The sequence below is a fragment of the Dasypus novemcinctus genome, chromosome 5 (genome assembly GCF_030445035.2).
Source record: "Dasypus novemcinctus isolate mDasNov1 chromosome 5, mDasNov1.1.hap2, whole genome shotgun sequence".
NCBI lineage: Eukaryota > Metazoa > Chordata > Mammalia > Cingulata > Dasypodidae > Dasypus > Dasypus novemcinctus.
Window position 1 is genome coordinate 80345852 of NC_080677.1, and position 22537 is coordinate 80368388.

A 22537-nucleotide genomic window follows, 5' to 3' on the forward strand; every position below is an offset into this window, starting at 1 on the left:
GGCCACTCTTTCCTGAGCTGCTCCAAGGGTACGTGCTCCCCTGAAGCCCGCCCGGCCTTCCTGCTAGCCTCGGCCTTCCTGCTAGCCTTGGCCATTTAAACGGGAGCTTGTTCCTTGACATGTCGGTGGGACCCGCCGCCCTCAGGCTTGGCAAAGTCCTTGGCACAGGGCTTCCCACATGGCCTCTCGGGCCAGAAGAGTCAAACCGTTAATCTGATTCAAGAACATTTAGCAGGGGCAGGGGAAAAGTCTGGGGTGTGTCCTACGAGTGTCTGAAGGTGAAGGTGCACAGAGGACATGACCTGCTAATGTCACAGCCTGCTCTGAGGGCATCCTGGGGACAGGGACGGCTGTGTGGGGAGGCAGGCCAGGCCTCCCCAAGCGCCTGCTTTCCAACTGTACCGCTGACCTCATGCTGAGGTTACGTCGAAGGAACCTGTTCTTTGTATGCCCATTTTGACCCTTCACCCCTGCAGGGATTACAGAAGTGCTCTCCTCACCTGGGAAATGAGGGGCCATGAGGGGGGCACTCAAGGACCCTGTAAGCTTTACAGTTTCACGCTCAGATAGCCTGAGCCCTCTCAGGCAGGCACCCGGCAAAGCCCTGAGTCCTGCAGAGCAGGAATGACACAGCTCTTCTGGGCACAAAGGAAGACTAGCAACAGTGCTGGTGGTGGAGTGACAGGTGCAGAGACTTGAGGGAGTGTCCTTAAGGGCCCCGAATGGCTGTAAATTCAAAAGAGGTGTCCTTGCCTGAAAAACGGTCTGAAATGGGTGACGTGGACTCTGAACAGGAACAAACATGTTCTATTTTTATTTAAAAAAAAAAAGGGTTTGGGGCTACAGGGTGACTGAGGTGCTGTTGGTGACGACGTGTGCAATAAAGTCATTCTGTTATCCAAGACAGAGTCCCGTGTTGGCTTTCAAAATGCCCTTCTCCCTTTTTTTTTTTTTTTTGGCTTTTTCTTCTTTTTCTCAGCTTCACTTTTAGGAATAGAAAACTGCTAGGCCCAGAGCTGCCCATTTCCCGTGAGCATTCTCTGCCCACGCCTAAGAAGAGAGGGCCGGGGCGCCGGCCTGGCTGCCTGCAGGGAGCTCCCTTCCTGGTGTCGCTCATCAGACCCACGCCCAGAGGCCCAGCCGCATCGCGCCTGGCCTGGACCTGAGCAGATCAGCCGGGGGCTGGCGGGCAAATGTGGAGGCCAAGTAGAGACAAGCGAAAGACCCCATGAGACAAAAACAAAAGCCCCAAATGACTTCAGACTGGGGTGCAGCCTAGAACCCACAGTCGTGCTCCCGCCATGACCAAGCGCCCATAGTCTTTGGACGCTGGGCCCAGGCCTAGGGGCTTTTCCAGGGCCGTTGCCACCCACCTCTGCAGAGTGAAGCCCGACTTCCCGCCAAGGGCTGGGAGCTGAGTCCACAGAGGGAGCCCCCCCAACCCCACCCAGGGCAGGCAGCACTGTGTTCTACCTTTCTATCTTGATGTGGGGTGAAGCGTGTATGGAGGGATCTGCAGGCTACAAAACCTGCTTCAGTCGAGTGCTTTGGGCTTGAGGGGCTTTTAAGAAATAATTTTTATCTTTTTGATTTTTTTTTAAGTTACAAAGGTAAGACATACTCATACTCACTCTAGAAAAACTAGAAGTATAGATAAACACGATGTAGAAAATAAAAATGACCTATAATCGTGGGGTGTTTAAAAAAGTATACTCATACCAGAGGATACAGTTTCTCTTGCACAGGGCTGGCTTCCGGCACATTATTTCTTTTTTGGAGAAAGCAGAAGCCCCAGATTTAGTTTAATAAGAAATCCAAAGCAAACATCATCCACGTGGGGCCTCCCCGGCCAGCCCGAGTGCCTGCTCAGATGACCCAGGAGTCGACCTGAAAGAAACCTCCAGACAGCCCGTCCGCTGTGCCAGCCCGAGCGTGCCCAGAGGGGAACTTCAGCCTGATTTTGTGGGAGAGGCATCCGTAGCCCCAGATGCCAGAACCACCCTGGAAACCGACGGGGCCAAGGGCCAGGGGTTGTCTTCCTGCGGCAGAGCGGTCGCTGAGGGACTGAGTGCAGCCTGCCCTACTGTGAGGGTGGCCGTGGGTGACATCACAGCAGGAAGTCACTGTGGAGGCCAGTGGCAGTGCAGCCTGTTGAGCCAGCTGCCGACAAGACCCTCGGAATCTACAGACCGTCGTGGCTGATGCAGAGCATCCTGCCTCCTGGGTCACCACCAGACTGGGCAAGAGACATCATCCACCCCAGAATTAGAGAACCAGTTTTCCCTGGCTTTGTGTGTGTTCCTGTTTGCAGGTAATTTCCATGTCCTCCTTAAAATGAAAGAGACCTGCTTAATTATAAGAACACATCACTCCTTGGTTACAGCTGTGATTCAACTTCAGTCTCGTCAGGAGCCAGACTCTAAAGACACTGGCACGTACCTGAAAGTCTCCTGTAAGGCTTGTTGCTGTTTTTGGGGCCATTTTGGTGTTTTTTGTCTATTACGGCTGACAGAATTCCTTTGCCATTTAAAATCTTCTCTGGTGAAGGTGGCACTGACTTGGACATCAAAACCGGCTTAATTAGATGTGGGGTGGAGGCAGCAGAGGACGAGGCGGAGGAGGAGGTGACTGGAGTAGTGGCTGCAGAGTTCATTTTGACATTGGCACCATCTGCCTTCACTAGGTTAGGAATTTTCTCTAAACTGACCACAGGAACCGGAATGCTGCAAAAGAAAGGAACAAACGCACACAGTCGCCTTCTTTGATACATTCTGGTCCACTGAGGAGCTATACCCCCACTTATCATCATTGTCAGAGCATGTCCTTATCACTTATATATACTCCTATAAGCCAGGAGCATGAGTCCAGTCTTGCGAGGAGGGAGATTCATGCCTAGGAAAGGAGCGACGGGAGTGGGGTGAGGCTGACGAGCCCCTGTGCCGGCTGCACCCCAGAGCTCCTGCCACGCCCCCCTCCAATGTGTGGGCGTCTCCAAGACAGCCCGGAGGGCCCAACAAGGCGCCCGCTGCGGGGCTCGGGCAGAGGTGCCGTTTGTTTCCTGCCACTTGCTGAATCACGCCCCCTCCCCCGGCACTCAGACAGGCCCCCACCCCGGCTCGACGGGGTCTGACATCTGCCGGGCTGGGAGCGCCGATGACCGCCTCGCACCACACAGAGGCCTGGCTTCGGGCCAGCGTGCCGCTCGACGCGCCGTTGGAGAGCTTCTGGATTACTCTCATCTCCTGGGGAAGGGCTCAAATTGAGTGAGCCGCCATGTAACATTATCTAATATTCCATTTTCAGCAGCGTGTTATGTAAATAGGCAATTCTCAAGGCTGGCAGGTGAGAAGATGAATTTTAAGAAGACAGAGCACAAAGGTGTGCTTCGGCTCTTCAGAAGCTGTCACCTTCACCCCACTTCCCTGCTAATTCTCCTGTAGTGGATGTGCATTTGAGTCCTCTGACTCCTTTAATGCTGGAGGACACTGTGTCTGAGGGCCCGTGGAGGGTCTCAAGCCTTGCTTTGGTGCCAGCGCTAGGTCCCCCTCCCTCCTTGCAGGAAGGTCGGAGGCTCATGCTCCAGCCCCCCAATCATCTTTGAGCTGAGAGAGGAGCCGACTTAGCTAACTGAAAGCCAGATGATCTAGAATATGGCATTTGCATGCCGAAGACGATGTAGGGCATGAAAGAGAGGCTGCTTTTGGTAGGAGGGGAATCTTTTCTGCCCACGTGGCTAGCTGGCTCTCCCTTCTCTAAGATTCACAGATTGTTTCTTTGATCAGCTTGCTCATGACATTACTTTAGCAAGCCCTCAGCCTCTGCCCCTGTCCCGACGGCAGATGTTATTTACAGATCTTTGCCAGTGAGAAGGGCATGCAGTGGCAGAGCAAGCGCCTTCCTGCCCTGGGAAGGGTGGTGTGAGACTTCGTGCCCCGTGTGAGGAGACACTGGGATGGCACTTTTTAAAAACATGCCAAATCACTGCAGAGTCTGCCCTTGTTCCCAGTGCCTCGGCCGCTGCGATAAAGCTGAACTGTTGCCATTGTCTAATGGCAATATTCGAGGCACTCACCTGGTGCTGAAGGCTAGCCCAAGAAACCCTTGAAGGCCGAGCACACTAAGAAGCTTTAAGAGCGTGGGGTGGGGAGTAGGGAGCCGGTGCCTAACGGGCAGAGTCTCAACAATGCAAGTGTAGGTAACACCACTGAACTGTATACTCGAAAGTAGTTAAAAAGGGGAATGTTAAGTTGTGTATATGTTACTACAAGGAAAATTTAAAACAAATAAACCTGATAAAGGTCAGTAAAAAAAAACCAAACATGTTACTTGGTGCAATTAATGCCATATCCCTGATTTTAAAAAAATGGTAAAACATGCAAATCCACATGATAGAATTCTTCTAGGATCATCCCTTCACTTCTTTTTAAAAAAATGAAATTACAAAATGCATACAACTGTACAACTAAAATGGTGAATTTTAATTATGTAAATTATTTCTCAATAACCTGACTCTCAAGCTTGTTCTGATCTGTTGACCACTCCTCTAGGAAAAAAATCAAACTTCGAGCCAGGTGAGAAGATTCTCTGGCACCCGCATGGCTTATCCTGGCATACTTTTTTTGTGAGGCCAAGTTCAGGGAAGGAAATAGGCCTTCCAAGTTCATGATTTAGCTCTGGGTACTTGGTTGAATACTCATGAGCTCGACAAAGACATGGTGCCTGGGACAGAATAATCTGGAGCAGCTCTATAACTGAAATACATTTAAAGACCAAGCCAAGTCCTCCTCACATGCTCACAGCCCAGTCCGCATTTCTCCCCTAAAGTCAACATCCAGCTCAGAGTGCATCCCGTAAGTCTGCCACAAGATCCGAGATGTGCCAGGTCCAGCCACGTGGAAAAGGGCCAGTGAACTCCTCTCCGGGGCATGCCTTCCCCCACCAGTGTGTATGAGCTTGGACCAGGCCAGCTAATGTCTGTAACCGATTTCCTAATTTGGAATTTTCTCTACTACATAACGAGTGTGGCCCATTCATACTCTACTGCACACGCTCCCAGAACTCCAGAGGACTTTAACCCCAGTGTCCATACGCAGGACACGGAATTGGATCCCAGTGGAAATGGGAAGGAGGGGCTGATATGCAGTCCTTTGGGATTTAGTTTTCTTGGATGAAGAGTGGGAAGTATTAGGGAAAAAAATCTGGTGGAGAATGTTTCAAAGCCACTCCAAGATGAACTGAAAACTAGTAGTCAAACACAGTTGTACATCAAGCATGATTCACAAGAGCCACAAGGGAGAAACAACCCAAATGTCCATCAGTGAATGAATGGACAAATTGTTGTATATATATATATATATACAGCAGAATATCATTCAGCCACAAAAAGGAATGAAGTCCTGGTATATGCTACAATGCGGATGAACCTCTAAAGCCTTATGCTAAGTGAAAGAAACCAGACACAAAAGGTCACATATTGCATGATTCCATTTATGTGAAATGTCCAGCATAGGTAAATCCATAATGACAAAATGCAGATTTTGCTAGGGGCTGGGGGCAGAGGGAAGGAGGAAGCAATTGCTTAATGGATACAGGATTTCCTCTTGGGGTGATGAAAATGTTTTGGAACTAGATAGAGGTGGTGGTTGCACAACACTGAGAATGTACTAAATGTCACTGAATTGTTCACTTTAAAACGGTTAGTTTTATGTTATGTGAATTTCACCTTAATTAAAAAAAATATTTCAAAGAATTTCAAAGACCCATTGAGTCAGAGAACTGAGCCACTGAATAAATGCCCCAGATGCCAGGTAAGTAGGCCACACCTTGACAGTGGGAAGAGGAAGAGATTGAGTTTTACTGGGGTAGGAATTCTAAGGGTCTCCATCAGCTGATGGAGAAGGGCTATAGATAGAGAGAAGGAGCCTGGGAGAACCTGGGAGTGCCCCTGATACTTTCTTCTTGGGTGTCCCTACTCTCCCCGGAAAGTTTGGGCTTGTCCTCTAAGGTAACCCGCCTCTTGCCTGGGCTGAGAAAGTCCTCCTGCTGTTAAGAGGAGACAAGGGAATTGGGCAGCTCAGAGATGGTGGAAAGGGTCAAATGCATCCGCAGAGAGGAGAGAGAGAGGTGAAAACCATGCCATTCACCTATATGAATGGGCTGAACCCAAGAATCTGTTGAGGGGCCCCCTCTCCTGGCTGGTGTCTACACTCCAGGGAGTGAGATAGCACAGCTACCTGGGAGCCCTTTCTCCCATTTGTCCCCTTTCTCATCCGCCTTGCTTCCTCTGCATGTAGTTCGCTCTAGACTTGGGCAAGTAAGGGCCCCTTCCTGAGGGCAACAGACCCAGAATAAACAGGTTAAAAAAAATTTTTTTTTCCCATTTGGGAATACACCGAAAGATTCTGATACCTGCTCTCACAGTAGGGGCATTTGCTTCCCTTTCCTGGGTTGACTCATGTTAACTCAAACACCCCCACGTGCGGTAAGGAGCTGGGAGGGGGTGGCTAGTTGGCAACACCCAGATGACTAACTCAGCGACTTCTTATTCCATTTGCTTAGGTGATAAACAAGCCTGGCAGTTAGCCCTGAGCTTGGCCAAAGCCCTCTAAAGCGCCTCCCCCCTCGGTCTTAAGGAACCCGTTTACTCCCTGCTCCATGCCTCACAATTAGGTGCATTTACCAACTCACAGTTGGCCTTTAAGGAGCAGTGTTGGAAAGGGAAAGATGAGTCCCTGCTCTCCTGCTGCTCTCATAATGCCTGTTTTGTAGGCCTGGGATGAGCTCTTTCAGGGAGCCCAGGGTTTGCAGCCTTTTCCCCTGCTGTGTCTAATACGCTGGGAATAGCAATCTCCTTGTTACCTCTGCATTGTGGCCTCGTGTCCTGGGAAGGGATCCCACAGCCGAGAACAGCCCTCCCTCATCCTTGTGTGACTCCGAGGGGAAAACGATGCCTTCTGTTTCTATTGTGCAGCTTTGACTGCCCATGACTTCCTCCTGCATGCTTGGCCTGTCTGGATTTATCTTTCTGGACCAAGAAGGGCGGCTTTAAGAAAACTGGTTTTATTGGCACCAGCAGACTCCCCTCCCTGCCCAGAGATGTGTGCAAAAAGAGCAGAGGCGACACATCTTGGTGGTGCCATGCTGAGCTGCCGGCCAGCTGCTCTTGTGCCAGCTCTGCTCTCCTGGTGACCGTGATTTATTCTTTTATCATTGACAGAGGAGCCTTAAGAGGATGGCTCAGAAACCCTCCAGGCCCGCAAAAATTATTGCCAGCCCTCACTCCACTTACCAGACCAGGGTAAAGATGTCTTTGGCAGACAGGAGCCTGAAGACATATGGTACCTGTGCTGCGGGTTACGTGCCTGACACGAGTCTGTGCTGCTGGCCTGGCAGAATGCTGAGCATCCCTCATTTCAATGGCAGGCCCTCGGGAGGCCCATTTCACCCAGCCTCTTGCCTTCCAAGCAGTGATAACATTGTCACCCCAGATAAAAAGGAATAGACTTGATTTTAAAAGATCCTCAGAGGAGAAATTCTGTATGGCTCTCTTGGATACATTGTGGGGGCTGCTATCAGGAAATTATTTATATCTAATTTGAATTCCTTGAGTTGAAGAACTACTTGGGAGCAGTCTTAAAGGCTGGGAGTCGGGCAATTTCTAACAATGGGTCTAAAAACCAGAGCCAGGGAGGTGGATGTGGCTCAACTGATAGACCGTCTGCCTACCATATGGAGGGTCCAGGGTTCGATACCCAGGGCCTCCTGACCCGTGTGGAGCTGGCCCATGTGCAGTGCTGCTGCATGCAAGGAGTGCTGTGCCACGCAGAGGCACCCCCGTGGAGGGGAGCCCCACGCGCAAGGAGAGCTACCCCGAGTGAAAAAAGTGCAGCTGGCCCAGGAGTGGTGCCGTGCACATGAAAAGCTGATGCAGCAAGATGATGCAACAAAAAAAGATGCAGTTTCCTGGTGCTGCCTGATAATACAAGCGGACGCAGAAGATCACACAGTCAATGGAAACAGACAGCAGACAATGGTAAGGAAGGGGAGAGAAATAAATAAAATAAATCTTTAAAAAAATAATAAAAAATAAAAACCAGAGCCACAAAGTCCTATCATGGAGCGACAGACAGGGTAGCATAAGTCCTGATAGAAGAATAAATGGTTTTTCTTTTGTACCTGGCAAAATAGTGGGAAAACTCTCAGAAAGACAATTTGAAAGCATCCTATGCAAACAGAAAACAGGGCAATCAACCACAGAGCACGGTAACTAAGGAAATCTGCCAGATCGGTCTATTAATAATTAAACTGTTATTACTAATAATTAAATAATGAAACTGTTATTCCAAGGCTGAGGGTTAGGCTTGGTTGTTAGAGAGGAAGACGATGTATCATCTCTCTAGCCTTTGCGTGGCTTTGGGGTCTCTCCTACATAACATACCCTCTGTAAACCGAAAATGTGGTCAGGCCAGACAGCTACTGGGGGTAAGTGGGCCTGGCAGAAGAGGCAAAAGAGGAGTTATCAGGGGTCTCATGCCAGCCCAGAGTGATAGCAAGTGGAGCTCGGCAGGTGCCCGTCACGAACCAAGGGATTGATGATAGCATCTTCATCAGTCCCTTGGATGATGGCCCAAAACTTTGTTCCTCAATCGGGGGCTGAGGAGATGACCGCTGCTGAGAAAAACGGTGTGAGATTTTGTCCTGAGCCAGCCAGGACACGGGAAAAAAATGAACAAACTGACTTTGAGAAATAGGAACAGTGGCCAGAAGCAAACAAAATAAAGATCAGGGAGAACAAGGCCTGAACTGGTTACTGTTCCGGTAACTTCATGGAGTATGGGGGTAAGGGTTAGGAGGGGAGCCTTTGAAATCGGCGCGCCTAGACCCACACCCTGCGTTTTCTAAGGCTGGAGGCATTATCACGGGAAAGCTATTTGTCTTGTTGATGGGGCTTCAGGGAGCCCACGAGGACTTCTGTGAGAATAAGGAAAAGGGCAACTGGCTGGCATGGGAGTGAGCACTGGATTTCACTTCTTCCTTGCCTCCTTGGCTGGTCAGCCCTGCAGAGGGCAAGATCCGCATAACCAATGTGACTGCCCTGCCTTGTTTATCTCGGACTTTACCTCTCTGTGTCTCAGTTATCTGGAAACTGAGGAACATGATTGAAAATTGAGCTGATTAGATGAGATAATACACCATAAAGTGCATAGCATAGTGCCAGGCACATAGTAGACCCTCAATAAATTGGAGCTAAAACCAAAAGGGGCAGAGGGTCATGCCATTCCTTCACCCCAGTGCCCCTGAGGCTTCTGGCATGCAAGTCACGGTCACCATCAGAAAGTTTTGTCTTCTTAGTATCCTCCCCTTCTGTGCCACAGCAAAGGAAGGGGCGGGTGAGGTGGGAGGAGGCAGGGGCGGGAGATGGGCAGGTGCGGGCGGCCTTCCACATTGGCCCGAAGCAGAGCCCCACTTCTGGGCGGTGCAGTGAGGCGGGAGAACAGAACTAGGCAGGAAACTCTCTAGACTCGACGACGGCTGTCCAGGAGCCTTCAGCCCTGCTTCACGAACCCACTCTCCCCTTCCCTAATCTAAGTGCTGCCCCAGCCTTGACTAGTGGTAGAAGCTCCCGCCTGGACCACACATTCTGGAAGGCTGTGGCCTGCAGATCTGAAGCAGTGGGGGTTCCTACAGGTTCTAAGACCCCTATGTCTGTGTGGGCTCTGGGCTGCCCCGTTTTCCTGGAGCGGGGGGCAGGACCAGCCTCCCTGCTGGTCTCTCAGTGTCTCCTACAGAGGCCCAGAGCACAGAAGGTGGACTCCAAGCCTGCTGGAAGAGAAACAAGCACTGAAGGTCCTGGGAAGTCCTCCTTCCCTAGGAATAGAAAAAATCACGAGAAGAGGGAGAGAGACGCAGGAAAAGCGGCGTCCCGGCTCCACAGAGGATATGCTACTGAACAGGCTGGCTCTGGGGGTGCCCTTTGGGGCCAGCTGTGCCTGGAGGAGTGCAGCCTCCAGCAGGGGGTCCAGAAGAGTCTTGAGGGGATTTCACCACCCAAGGTTAAATCAACTGCACCTGCTCAGTGCCCTGCCTTCCACAAACGGGAACTAAAAGGCTCACAGCTGAATTGCTTTTGGCAGGGGGCAGTGACCACTGAGATTCACGTGCAGCTTTAGAGGGCTGGTTTGGAGAAGGCAGAGAAGTACACTCTGGGAGGCGCTGGGACAGAGCCCCAGGAGCGGGTCTCCCAGGTCTGGCCCAGGACAGCTCAGCCCCGAAGCACCACCTGGAGCGCTCCCCTCTGCGGCCGCCAGAGGGCAGTGGCTCCTGCCACATGAGCTGCAGGCGGCCCTGCTGGCGGGCCGGCCCCACACCTTCCAGGGCCAGCTCCCACAGTGACTGTCTCTCTCAAGCCCTGGAGTCAACGCCCACCCAGAGATGAGAGACGGGAGAGACTCCTCAGCACGTGCTCCATCGCCCTGCCAGGAAGTGTGGGGGCCCGTGTGGAGACCCTGGGCTCCCTGTCATCTGGGCCTCAACGTTGGGGAAGTGGGCTGGCCTTGCCCCTTTGCTTTCAAGAAGCTTGTTCTGAGCAGTGGGGAATGAGGAGAGGGCATGCAGAACTGGCCACCTGCTCGTGCCTCACCTCTGGCCAGGGACGTGGACACTCTCTGCTCCCCGGAGCAGGAGCTCCCCTTCAGAAGGCAACAAATCCAGGCGCCTCCTGCCCTCTCGCAGGGCGTGGGTGCCGCTCACTGCTCTTCTTCCTTTTCAGCATCGGAACCCAGTGCTGGCTGGCAGCCCTGCACCCTAACCTCCTCCATCCAGGACACTAAGCACGTGCTTCTGGAACCTTCAAGATGTCAGTGTTCACATCGACCTACATACACTAAAACTCAGGAAATTCTTTGTACCAAATTAAATCCAAATTTTTACTATATATATAAACTCTGTTAACGACTCCGCAATCCAGTTAGAGACTTGGCTCTTCTCTGACACCCAATCACTCACAAGTCATTCTGACAAGCCTACCTCTTCAACGGCCGCTAAAACAGCTCCCTCTTGCCATCGTCAGGTCAGGTCTCGCCATCACTTGCCAAACAAACATCGCCACCACTGGTCCTTCCGCCTCTGCCTCGCTGTGTGCCCTTTCTGTCTCCACTCAGCCACCACTGCAAATCCGATCGTGCCATTCCAATGCTTAAAAGAAGGGGCATCACTCCTCGGGATGCCCGTGTGAGACCCATCACATAGTCATTCCTTGAACACCTGGTGCTCCGGCCGGGGTCTGTGCACTGACATGGGCTGGGTGGTTCCCTCAGCCAGACGCCTGTCCCTGCGTCCTAACGAACTCTTCCTCATCTGTCCAGAGCCAGACCAATGTCCTCTCCTGGCTCAGCGCTGCCCTTAAGGTGTGAAATGGCAAGGTGTTACTTCCCTGTCACTGTCCCAACCCGACCGTGAGCTACGAGAGGAAGGAAACCTTGTCCTTGATCACGTCTGGCATTATCCCCGCGGCATATGCATTATCTGGCCCTTAGGAAGGACTCTGTAAGTGTTTGTGGAATGAATTCATGTCCCCTGCGAAGGTTAAATCACATAGCAATAAAAACTGAGCCAGCACTCCACCAACTCAGTAAGAGCAAGTGCATTTCATCAGGACTGGCCTACAGCTGTCTCTCTTCCTTGAAAAGCCAGAGCGAGTGATGATGATGGTGAGAGCCAGGAGGCTGGCAGCAGCCGCCGCACCGCTGAGCACCTACCGTGCATTCACACCAACACGGGCTTCATCGTGGCTCTCAATTTTATAGGGGAGGAGCCTGAGGCTTAAAAAGGTTCAATAACCTGTCCCAGGCCATTCAGCACAACCAAAGGCAGAAATGGGATTTGAATTCAGCTAACTCCAACGGCAGTGCTCTTTATTGCAGCCCTGGAAGTGAGAACCAGGGATCGAGTCCCAGCTCCACCACTGTCCATCTCGGGCCTCAGTTTCCTCATCTGTAAAAGGGGAAGAATACCAGCTTCATCATAGAATGATCTTATGGCTCAAATGGGGCTGAGGCTATGAAGGCATCTAAAAATAAAGTGCCATGCAAATATGAAGCAATCATGGTTACTAACATCTCTGGCTCATACTTCTCTCCATCATGCCTTTTTTTCTCCCCCTTCCCCAGCTGCACTAGCCTGTGTGTTCCCTCCCTAGACTCTATTCTCTCTTTCTGACACTTGTGTAACTTTCCAAGGGAGGATGCATTTACACCCTGCCTTCCAGGGAACGGTACGCCGCCTCTACCTTCCTTCACCTGACTCTGGTGAGCACGCGGCACTTAGATGTTGGAGTTTCTGTCTTGGAAGCGTACTACTCCCGGATATTGAATATTCTGGCCTGTGTACCCTCCTGCCCTCTCTCACCCACCTGCCCTTCCACGCCTTCCCTCCGCAGCTCATCGCAGCAGCCCCCATCGGCCGCTGTGGTCCTCCCATCTTCTGACACCTCCCCCTTCATCCTCTGCTCCTCTTCTTCCTTGACACCCAAACTTGCAGCACTGGAGGGAAAACTGGTCTCAGAATGTCCCCCTCATCTCATGGGTGTGTGGGTGGGCGGTGGTGGTGGGGTAGGTTTCTAAGTGGGGAGCCAGAAAGGGACTCCTGGGGAGTGCCACCCCCGGTCCGCAATTCCCTTTGGGTGGGGTTTTCACCACATGGTCAAGAGAGTCCTCAGACATGCGCACAAACACAGTGAGGGCTGCGGTGTGCGGAGGCTGCTCTACTTGCCTCGTCTTTAATTTTTCTTTTTCCTTTTCCATTGTATGTATACGCCACATTTTGTTTATCCACTCATCTCCTGATGGACACTAAAGGTTTGCTTGTACCTTTTGGCTTTTGTGAATAAAGCTGCCATGAAGACTGGTGTCCAAGTATCTCTTCGAGCCCCTGTTTCCAGTTCTCTTGGGTATAAACCTAAAAGTGGGGGAAGGAACTTGGCCCAGTGGTTAGGGCGTCCGTCTACCACATGGGAGGTCCGCGGTTCAAACCCCGGGCCTCCCTGACCCGTGTGGAGCTGGCCCATGCGCAGTGCTGATGCGCGCAAGGAGTGCCCCACGCGCAAGGAGTGTGCCCGTAAGAAGAGCCGTCCAGCGCGAAAGAAAGTGCAGCCTGTCCAGGAATGGTGCTGCACACACAGAGAGCTGACACAACAAGATGACGCAACAAAAAGAGACACAGATTCCCGGTGCCACTGATAAGTGGTCACACAAGAACACACAGCGAATGAACACAGAGAGCAGACAACTGGGGGTGGGGGCAGGAGGGAAGGGAGAGAAATAAATGAAAAATAAATCTTAAAAAAAAAAACCCAAAACCTAAAAGTGGGGTGCCAGGTCATACGGTAGTTCTATGTTTATCTTTTTGAGGAACTGCCAAACTGTCTTCCACAGTGGCTGTTCCACAGCAGCCGCACTGTTTCACATTCTCACCAGCAATGTACAAGGGTTCCAATTTCTCCACATCCTCACTAGCACTTACTATTTTTTTTATTACAGCTATCCTCATAGGTGTAAAATGGAATGTCATTGCTTTAAAAAATTATTTACAAACACTATATCCATGAAGCAAAAACTCATCTTTATTTTTTAAAAATATTTTCCCTTCTAGCCTGAGCACAGGGGTTTTTTAACTCACCCGGGACCACAGTTGGTCCTCCCAAGTTCTAATCATTGTAATGGGGGAAAATAATATTGTGATGGGAAATGGCACTCTGATTTCTCCTCAAGAACTCAAAATATTTATTTATACCTATTGTTTCCTAAGCATCATAAAAATCTCGGTGAGGAGTGGGTGGAAAGTCCATTTCACAGACTCATTCATTCATTCACTCATCAGACATTCATTTATTAAACATGTGCTGAGTGCCAGACTCCATACTAAGCAGTGCGGATGTCAAGGAGTTCATGGGCGGGGGGTGGGAAGGAATAAAGGTGCAAATGATGACAAACAGCATGATGGTAGCTCTTACAGTGGTATCTTGAATGTGGAGAGGAGCTTAGAGGAACAAGCATCCGGGTTTGGACAGAAGTCCAAAAAGGTTCCATGGAGGAATTGGTACCCATGCAGAGACTTGAAGCATGTGTCCCAGGGACAACCAGGGAGGCTGCTCCTGGTGAGGGTAACAGCACATGCTGATGCACGGAGGCATGTCTGAGGAGCTATAAATAAATTGGGATGCTTGGAGTATAAAATGAAAGGGTTAAAATATTGGTAGTATCACTTGGAAGAGTGGGAAAGGCCGGATCATATAGTCTCCCTCCAAAGGGGTTAAACTTTTGCTCTAGGCCAGGAAGGGGAGTGTTGCAGGATCCTGAGCAGGGCAGTGGCACTTATTCTGGTGGGGGTAGAGGGTGGACTGGAGGGGCAGAGCCAGAGGCAAGGAGACCAGGTAGAAGCTGGGGCAGGAATCCGTGGAGGAGGCTGGGGTGGTCAGCGTGGCCAGGGTACTTGGATGCTCTGCCGCACTTTGGGCCTCTGGTATCTTCTAAACCGAGTGTCACCCTAGGCATCTCTGGGGAGCCATCGACCCCTGGGCTGGGGTCTTGCCTCTAGTTGATGCCAATACCAGGCGAGAAAAGAGATGAGGCTAGGCCCTCCCAGGACCTTGCTTGGCCAGCCCTGGCAGTTCTCATTCCCTCTCCAGAAGGCACTGGGAAGGCTTCCAAAGTGCGTCCCAGCCTCCAGCCCCCCTGGAGGATGCGCCTCCCACGGTAGCATTTCCAGAGCAGGCCTGCCCACCTGCAGAGAGGGAACCCCCCCCCTCCCCACCTGGCGCCGGCAGCCTCCCAGAGCCCAGGGAGCCTGCTGAGCTCTCCTTGCTTTTTGGCTCCTTCTGGAGCAGCAGGCTCATCTCCTGCATTTTTAATAGCCGAGCATCGTTAGCATTCAACACACATGTGTGGGTTGATAAGGCCCAAAGAGAAGGCAATAAGCCATCCAGGGGAGGACACCTCCCTCCTTCCTCCTGCTCACACCAGCTACCCACGCCGGACCAGGGCAGCCCAAACCGCAGCAGGTGGGAAGGCAGTCTGGCTGAAGGGCCACTACCGGGGGACTCAGGCCCAGCAGGGTCTGACTGGTAGAGGCTGACGTACTCATTTTAGCCTGAAAGACCCAGACAGCCATGATTTCCTCTTGAGTTCCACCCGGGGACGGACGCTGTCTGCCCGCCTCCCCAGGGAGTGCAGCGAGGCAGATCTGCAGAGGCCCTTCTCTGTTTTTCCCCTTTCTCCTAATGAAGAATTGTTTTTTGACCTACCTCGCCCCAGAAGGGAGATAATAAAAAAACATATAGCACTTAACCTTGTGCGGGAAGGCCAGGGTCGGCCTGACCTTGGAAAGGGTGTTTCCACTGCTGTACATGTGCATCTGAGCTCCTGGGGACAGGGCCCCCGGAACCCGCTGCTAAGTCTAAAGTCCCCGGGCCCACCATCCCCAGGCTCCGCTTTATACTTTGTTGGTCTTCGGTGGCTAATACAGAGCTCACGAGGAGCAACGGAAAAGAAGATTCTCTGCACGGCCCGATTCCCTCCTCCAGGTCCTGTTCCCACGCCAGCACCAGGCTAATGTGAGAAGGAGTGAGTGTTCCATCCCTTTTCACTACTGGGATGTAGCAACTCCTTTTGCGGAAGCAAAACATTAAAGATCCGAGGAGCCAAATTAATAAACCTTTGGATCAAAGAACCAGAGGGACCCACCCAGGTCACCCGGTCTAGCTCTCAGCTGTCTGATACGACAGTCACCAGCCACTTGGAGTTACTACTTGAACATCTCTGATTTTTACGACCTCTAATTACAGACCAACTATTTCTGATGAAAATTTAGTGTCCAAATTGAGATGCGCTGTAAAGGTTTCAATGATTCGGTATGAAAAAAAGAATGCAAACAATCTCTTTGGTTATATGTTGAAATGATGTTTTGGATCTTTTAGGTGAAATAAAATCTATTATGAAAATTTCACTTGTTTATTTTCACTTTTAAAACTGTGGCTACTAGGAAATTTAAAATTATGTGTGGCACACATTATATTTCTGTTGGATAGCTCTAGTCCAATTCTAGACAAAAGGTTAACTGTTTCCAGGAATAGAAATTTTACAGGGAAACGGACTTGGCCCAGTGGTTAGGGCGTCCGTCTACCACATGGGAGGTCTGCGGTTCAAACCCCGGGCCTCCTTGACCCGTGTGGAGCTGGCCCATGCGCAGTGCTGATGCACACAAGGAGTGCCGTGCCATGCAGGGGTGTCCCCCGCGTAGGGGAGCCCCATGCGCAAGGAGCGTGCCCCGTAAGGAGAACCACCCAGCGCGAAAGAAAGTGCAGCCTGCCCAGGAATGGTGCCGCCCACATGGAGAGCTGACACAACGAGATGATGCAACAAAAAAAAAGAAACACAGATTCCCGTGCCACTGACAACAACAGAAGCAGACAAAGAAGACGACGCAGCAGAACAGACAACAGGTGGGGAGGGGAGAGAAATAAATAAATAAATAAATCTTAAAAAAAAATAGTGATGGGGTAGTACTGTATGATCAGGATTGGATTAGAAGGGTTGGAACCAAGTGGCAGAGGGTTCCTCATATTAAGGTTAACGCTTAATTCAGCAGCAATTAAGAAACTTCAAGGGTTTTTGAGAGGACTGTGACTTAGAATCACAAAATATTCAGCCTCAAAAATGAGACGTTAAGAGAGCTGTTCAAGATCACCTAGAAAGCTACTGGCAGAGCTGGGCCTTGAACTTGCTTCTCTTGCCCCTAGGCTCAGTCCTGGCTCTTTCACACTGCACTCTGGGCATGTCAGCAATAAGACTGTGCCTTCTCAGCCAGCATGCCAGGCCTTCCCAGCCATGGGGACACTGTCTGTTCCTGGCAGTGGTGGGCAGACAGACGCCAGCTGGGCAGGATAGAGATAACAGCTGGGAGACCAGTGCCATCAATAGCTCAGCCTCCTTCTTGGTACACTCCTTGTTCTACCTTCATATGTGCCCTCTTGAAATGAGGTAAATCGCCCATTAGCTTTCTGTTCTTCACACAATGTAAGAACTCTAGCTTATGAAGGCTTTTTTCATAAAAGTATTTCTCTCCTTGCAATCCTTTTGGTTGCTCTTCCCTAGCTACCTTCTTCAGATTCTTTCAAAAACACTTCCACTCTAATATTGATTGAAGTGATGAACGCACAACTTGGTGATTACACCACATGGCATTGATTGTACACTTTAGATAAACTGTGTGGCTTATGAACAAAAAAAACCAGAGTGGGTTAGGGGAAGAGTAAGATATGGACTATAGTTAGTAGTAATACTTTGATGATGCTCTTTCATAATTTGCTGCAAATGTTGCACAATAATAACAAGGTGTTGGTGGTGGGGTGATACAAGGGAGTCCTGTATGATGCTATGCATATTTGATTTGTAAGTCCACAACTTTTACTATACCTTTATTGTTTATATATGCTCAGTTAAGAACGATATACTTGAATAAATTGTTTTTAAAATGAAAACAAAACGAATAAAAAAATAAAAAACCCGACTTCCTACCTTAACCTGAAGAGGCCTTGCTCATGGCAGGTCTTAATAAGTGTGGGTTGAGTTGGATGGAACTGAACGTGGAAACTGATTTAAACCCAGAGGTTTCTCCCTAAGAGTCGCCTCCTGGGATAATTCTTAGTGCTGGGTCTCACACTCCGGGGGCCACACGAAATCCCAGTTGCTCTTTCACAAGGGAATTCATTTAATGATCTTTCATGTTCCCCCAGAGTCTCTCCCTGATTATGTGCCCCTCACCAGGTTTTCCTCATGTGGTTTCTAATAGCCTCATTTCTGGACTCTGAATAAATTATTTCATCCTTTTCCATGTTTAACTTCACTCTGAGTCTGAAGGGGCACCTCTAATTTTTTAGAGAGACACGGCTCCTCTCCTTTATCCCAGGCTACAGGAGCTCTGTCCTCTGGTAGACATGATAAATAATGATGATGTCATCATCAAACATCTATTGAACATCTGCTCTGATCCAAACATTGTGCTTGCTGCTTTCATAAAAATCTACTCTGGGGAAGTGGCTGTGACTCAATTAGATGAGCTCCGGTCTACAATATGGGAGGTCCTTGATTTGCATCCCCGGGCCTCCCTGTGAAGGCAGGCTCGCCCACATGCTGTGGAGAGCCGACTCAGCAAGGTGATGCAACAAAAAGAAGGGAGACAAGTGAGAACACAGAAGAGCCCACAGTGAATGGACACAGAGAGCAGAGAGCAAGCAAGCAAGTTGCAAGGGGGGAGGGGAAATAAAATAAATAAATACACAGAAGAACGTACAGCGAATGGACACAGAGAGCAGACGCACGCAAAAAGGCACAAGGGGGGAGGGGGATAAAAAAAAATCTACTCTAATCCAAACATTGTGCTTACTGCTTTCATAAAAACCAGCTCACTTAATCCTCACAACAATCCTACAGGATAAAGCTATTATTCGTCCCATGTTTTTTATTGTGGTAACATTTATACAAGATAAAATTAGTTGTTTTTACCAATTTTAAGTGTACAATTCAGTAGCATTAATTACTTTTACAGTGTCACCACCTTCCGTTACTAAAACGTTTTCAATACCCTTTAAGCAATATTTTCATTTCCCCTCCTCCAAGTCCTTGGTAACCTCTAATCTACTTTCTGTCTCTGTGAATTTCGCTTATTCTAAATACTTCATATAAGTAGAATCACACAATATTTTTGCATCTGGCTCTTTTCACTTATTAGTCCCATTTTACAGATGAGAAAACTGAGGCACAGCAAGGTCAGGTAACTTGCCCAAAATCATCCAGCTGAGATTTGAACAGAGGTGGTGATCTTAGAGTCTGTGTTTATATCAGGACACTATGCTGCCTCAGCAACCAAACTTTTTGCTCTGGGGTCAGTGATAAGAGGCATTGAGCAACAGCGACCGGAAGACTCATGCTCCTGGTGTGCAGGCACAGCGGTCACCTCTGCCAAGGTCAGGCTGGGTCTTCCCTAGTGAGGGTACCTCTCCTACAGGATGGATCCAAGAGCGCAACAATCGAACAGAACAAAGCTCGTCCACGAGGTCCAGCAGGATGACCGACACCTCCCCTCTCACTACCCATGTCTAAGCCTTTCTGCTCTATCACAAGAGGCTCTCTCATTGACCGGGCACAGTTAGCTCTTTACAAAGTCATCATAATTTCCAGGGTGCAGTGACAAACCAATTGATGGATGATTTCGCTCCACGGCTTTCGTAGGTATAAAAGTTAAGTGTGATTAACTACCATTAATGAACAGAATACATTCCCCCTTTCGATGTATAAATTAGATGGCCTCAACATTTATCCCTTTTCTGCCTTCTCGAGGCCTGAGAGCTAAGGCTAGAGGCGGTGGAATAAGCTAATCCCTAAGTGTTCCAGGATGCGCGCCATCCTACCCGATAAGCTGAGCCCGGCAGCGTCTGGAGATGAGCATCTTCTGCTTCCTGACCTTGTTTTCACTTTTGTTTCCTATCTGTCCATTCCACATGTAACCTTCACTGACTTTTTGGTAAAGACTGAGACAGAAAAAGAAGTGAAAAGCCTCTGATTTTTCAGCACCTGTAACCGGCTCTCTCCCAACCATCAAATGGGTGACATTCTCCTTGCTTTTGCTCTCTTCCTCCTATGGTCAGCCTCCCATTACCTGCCTCTGCTGGGACCTGGCTGCTCACAGCAGGGAGGCCCCGCTGGGCAGACTGTCAGTGCCTTTGATTATTCACGCCAATGCTTCTCTTCACTGGGGTGGAAAATCGAGAGGTGACCGTATAACTGAGGAATATTTCTCTATTACCCTTTTCTTATATACTACTTGGCTCAGCTCTCCAGAGAAGAAAAAAATCCCCCATCAGGCATATGGCACTTTTAAGGTCCCACTTTCCCTCTAGTGTTTCAGTTTCTCATTACATCATTCTGGTTTTCTCTCTCCCCTCCTCGGTCCCCCAGATTCCTGGACATGACGCTCAGGAACAGAGCCAGAGGGTAAACACTGCTTCCCGTGGTGACAGGGACGAGAAGTGGGGACAGGCAGGGGCTGGCTGGCAGCTCCCAACACTCACCATGGTTTATCCCTTGATCCTTTCGCAGAAAAGACTGTGTGCTGTTTGCTGCTGGAGGTAAGTAGATTGTCTTTGGGCGTTTTGAATGGCTTTGAGGTGCTGCTGGCAGAGTTATGGCCGCTGAGGCAGGCTTTTGTTTTCCCCTGCACTAGTGATGTCCTGGAATTGGAGGCTGGAGACGCTGGGGAGGGAGAAGGTCTACACATTGAACCGTGTCTTCTCTCTGCAGGGGGAGAAAGAACAGAACTCAGCACATCATCTGCAGCAAGGGAGTCTCTCACCCACTCACACAGACTAGTCTACACAACAGGCAAAGAGAAGACGGCTTTTCCGGCAACGTCTACATTAGCGAAGCCTCGGTTCTGACCATCGTGTGTCTTGACCTTTGCTCCTCTCCTGCCAACTGGCAATTATTATGTTCTGAATTTCTGCATCAGATGGATGGCGTGCTAAACTAGCCCCACGGTTCTCATGAGAGGCATTTACCAGGTGCCTTCTGCAAAGTCATTTCCACAGAACGAGTGGAGGTATACCAGGGGCTACTTCAAGGCTGCGAGGCAGCCACATTGCCACAAAGATGCCCAGCCAGCTCCTCGGAGACCATGTGGCCTCAGGGAAGTGAGCAGGGCAGGACTCCTCAAGAGAACAAACAGTAGACTCTCAAGCCTGACCTCTATCAGGGGCATCAACGGTCAGAGAGACCAGTGGGGTGCAATGAGAGGGTCTTGGAGAGCCAGGAAGTAGCCCAGCATCTCTTCCTTCCTGTGGCCTCTAGAGGGCCCACTGAGGTCCAGGCACAGCTCCTGGGGTCAGGACATGCAGGAGGACACCAGCACTTGAGGCAGAATTCACTGACCTGGGGCATGGACTTGGGCTGCGGGGCACAGCCTCCTCAAGTCTTACAGAGCAGCCACCCTTGTTCACGCTCAGTCAGCCCTTGTGGTCTGACTCAATGGGCAGGAAGGGGACAGTGAGCAGGACAGCAGATACGTGAAGTAACATTCCGGTGTACACCCTCTATGGTGGTTCTGAACTGTTTTAGGGTACCAGATTTGGCAAAAGGTAAGGATCCCCTTCCCAGAAAAAAGCACATAGACAAATCCCAGAAAACTGTTCGTACAATTTCAGGAAGGAATTTCAGACCCTCAAAAGATAAAGGCCGTGGAACTGCATCTACTTCCTCTCAGGCTCTCTCATGCCTCATACAGTGCCTGGCATATAGCTGGTGCTTAATTAACAGGCGCTGAATAAATAAATGAAATTATAACAGATGTCCTGATGGGAAGAACTGGACCTCACAAATCTGCAAATCTGGGTTGAATGTGATAATGAAAAAGGTGAGAGGAAAAGATGACAGACCACATCCTCCTTCCCTCCCAAAGCTGATTTTCAGGCTTCTCTTGTTAGCAAGACATCTGTGGCTGCTGCTCCAGGTACCCTAAACTGGGAGAAGAAAGCTAGATTAACCTCTGCTATCTGGGATGGGAGTTTGTGCCGCACTCTGGACCTCTGATGAAATGGCATTGAAAAAAAAAAAGTAGATTTCTGAGGATCATCTGATTAATGGTAGTTTTGCCAGGCTAGTCTACACAGGTTGCCTAAACGGAATAATTTTAGTGAGTAATTTTTCTTCCTTTAACCTTGTATGCATGCTTAGCTCCAAGATGCCATCTTGTTGAGGGTTTCCTAAAGGGAGTGTGAGTAGCAGAGAGAGCATGGAATGGGAGTCAGGAGACCTGAGCTTCAGCTCCAGTCACATGGCTTCTCAGGCTTGAGGCTTTGAGCTCACCACTGAAACTTTCTTGGTTTAACTGTGAATGACATGAGTCCCTAGGGGGCTAAGCCCTCTGTCTACTCCATTACCACAAACACAAGGCATACTTCCAGCTCCTTCTCTTCTCATCCTTCAGGATTCCTGATGTTATAGCAATAATTACAGGAGGAATCCATCCTCCATAGAACTGAACTGGCCTTTGCAACTCCTGTGAGACAGGCAAGAATCAGCCAGGCGTCTCCGCCTTCCTCATGGATGACTGCCCAAAGGAGATGCTGGACGGCAAGGTGAGTGCCCAAGGGTAGGGCCAAGGAGGACTGCGCGCCATGTGCAGGGAGGGACCAGTTGCTTCTCAGGAAGCCAGGATAGGGGGTGAATTGTGAACAAGATTTGAAGCCGGGGAACTGGGAAGTATAGATCTTAGAATCACTGAAGGTTAGAACTTAATCTTAGAGGATAGACAGGGAAACCAGATCACAGAGGCTATCAGTTGCCAGCCCCTGGGGCAAACCTAGTTGGTGGCAATGCTGAGATCAGAACCAGTTCAAAAACACAGTTCTTTCTGCCCTGCAGAAATTTATTTATTGTCAGAGGATTCCAATACAAAAATAAGGACTTGGATTTTTACCACAGTGTGAATT

General features: G+C 49.9%; 1 protein-coding gene across 7 annotated transcripts in view; it reads right to left on the minus strand.

Moving 5' to 3' along the window:
* The window catches only part of ATXN7L1 (ataxin 7 like 1), a 247129-nt gene that overhangs the window by 28118 nt on the left and 196474 nt on the right, over nt 1-22537 (minus strand). For all 7 annotated transcript variants that reach the window (XM_023592521.3, XM_004448789.4, XM_071215208.1 and 4 more), the window contains 2 exons: nt 20123-20345; nt 2440-2723 (listed from right to left, as the gene is read on the minus strand). In XM_023592521.3, the coding sequence (XP_023448289.1) occupies nt 2440-2723; nt 20123-20345 (507 nt within the window). The remainder of the gene's footprint in view (nt 1-2439; nt 2724-20122; nt 20346-22537) is intronic.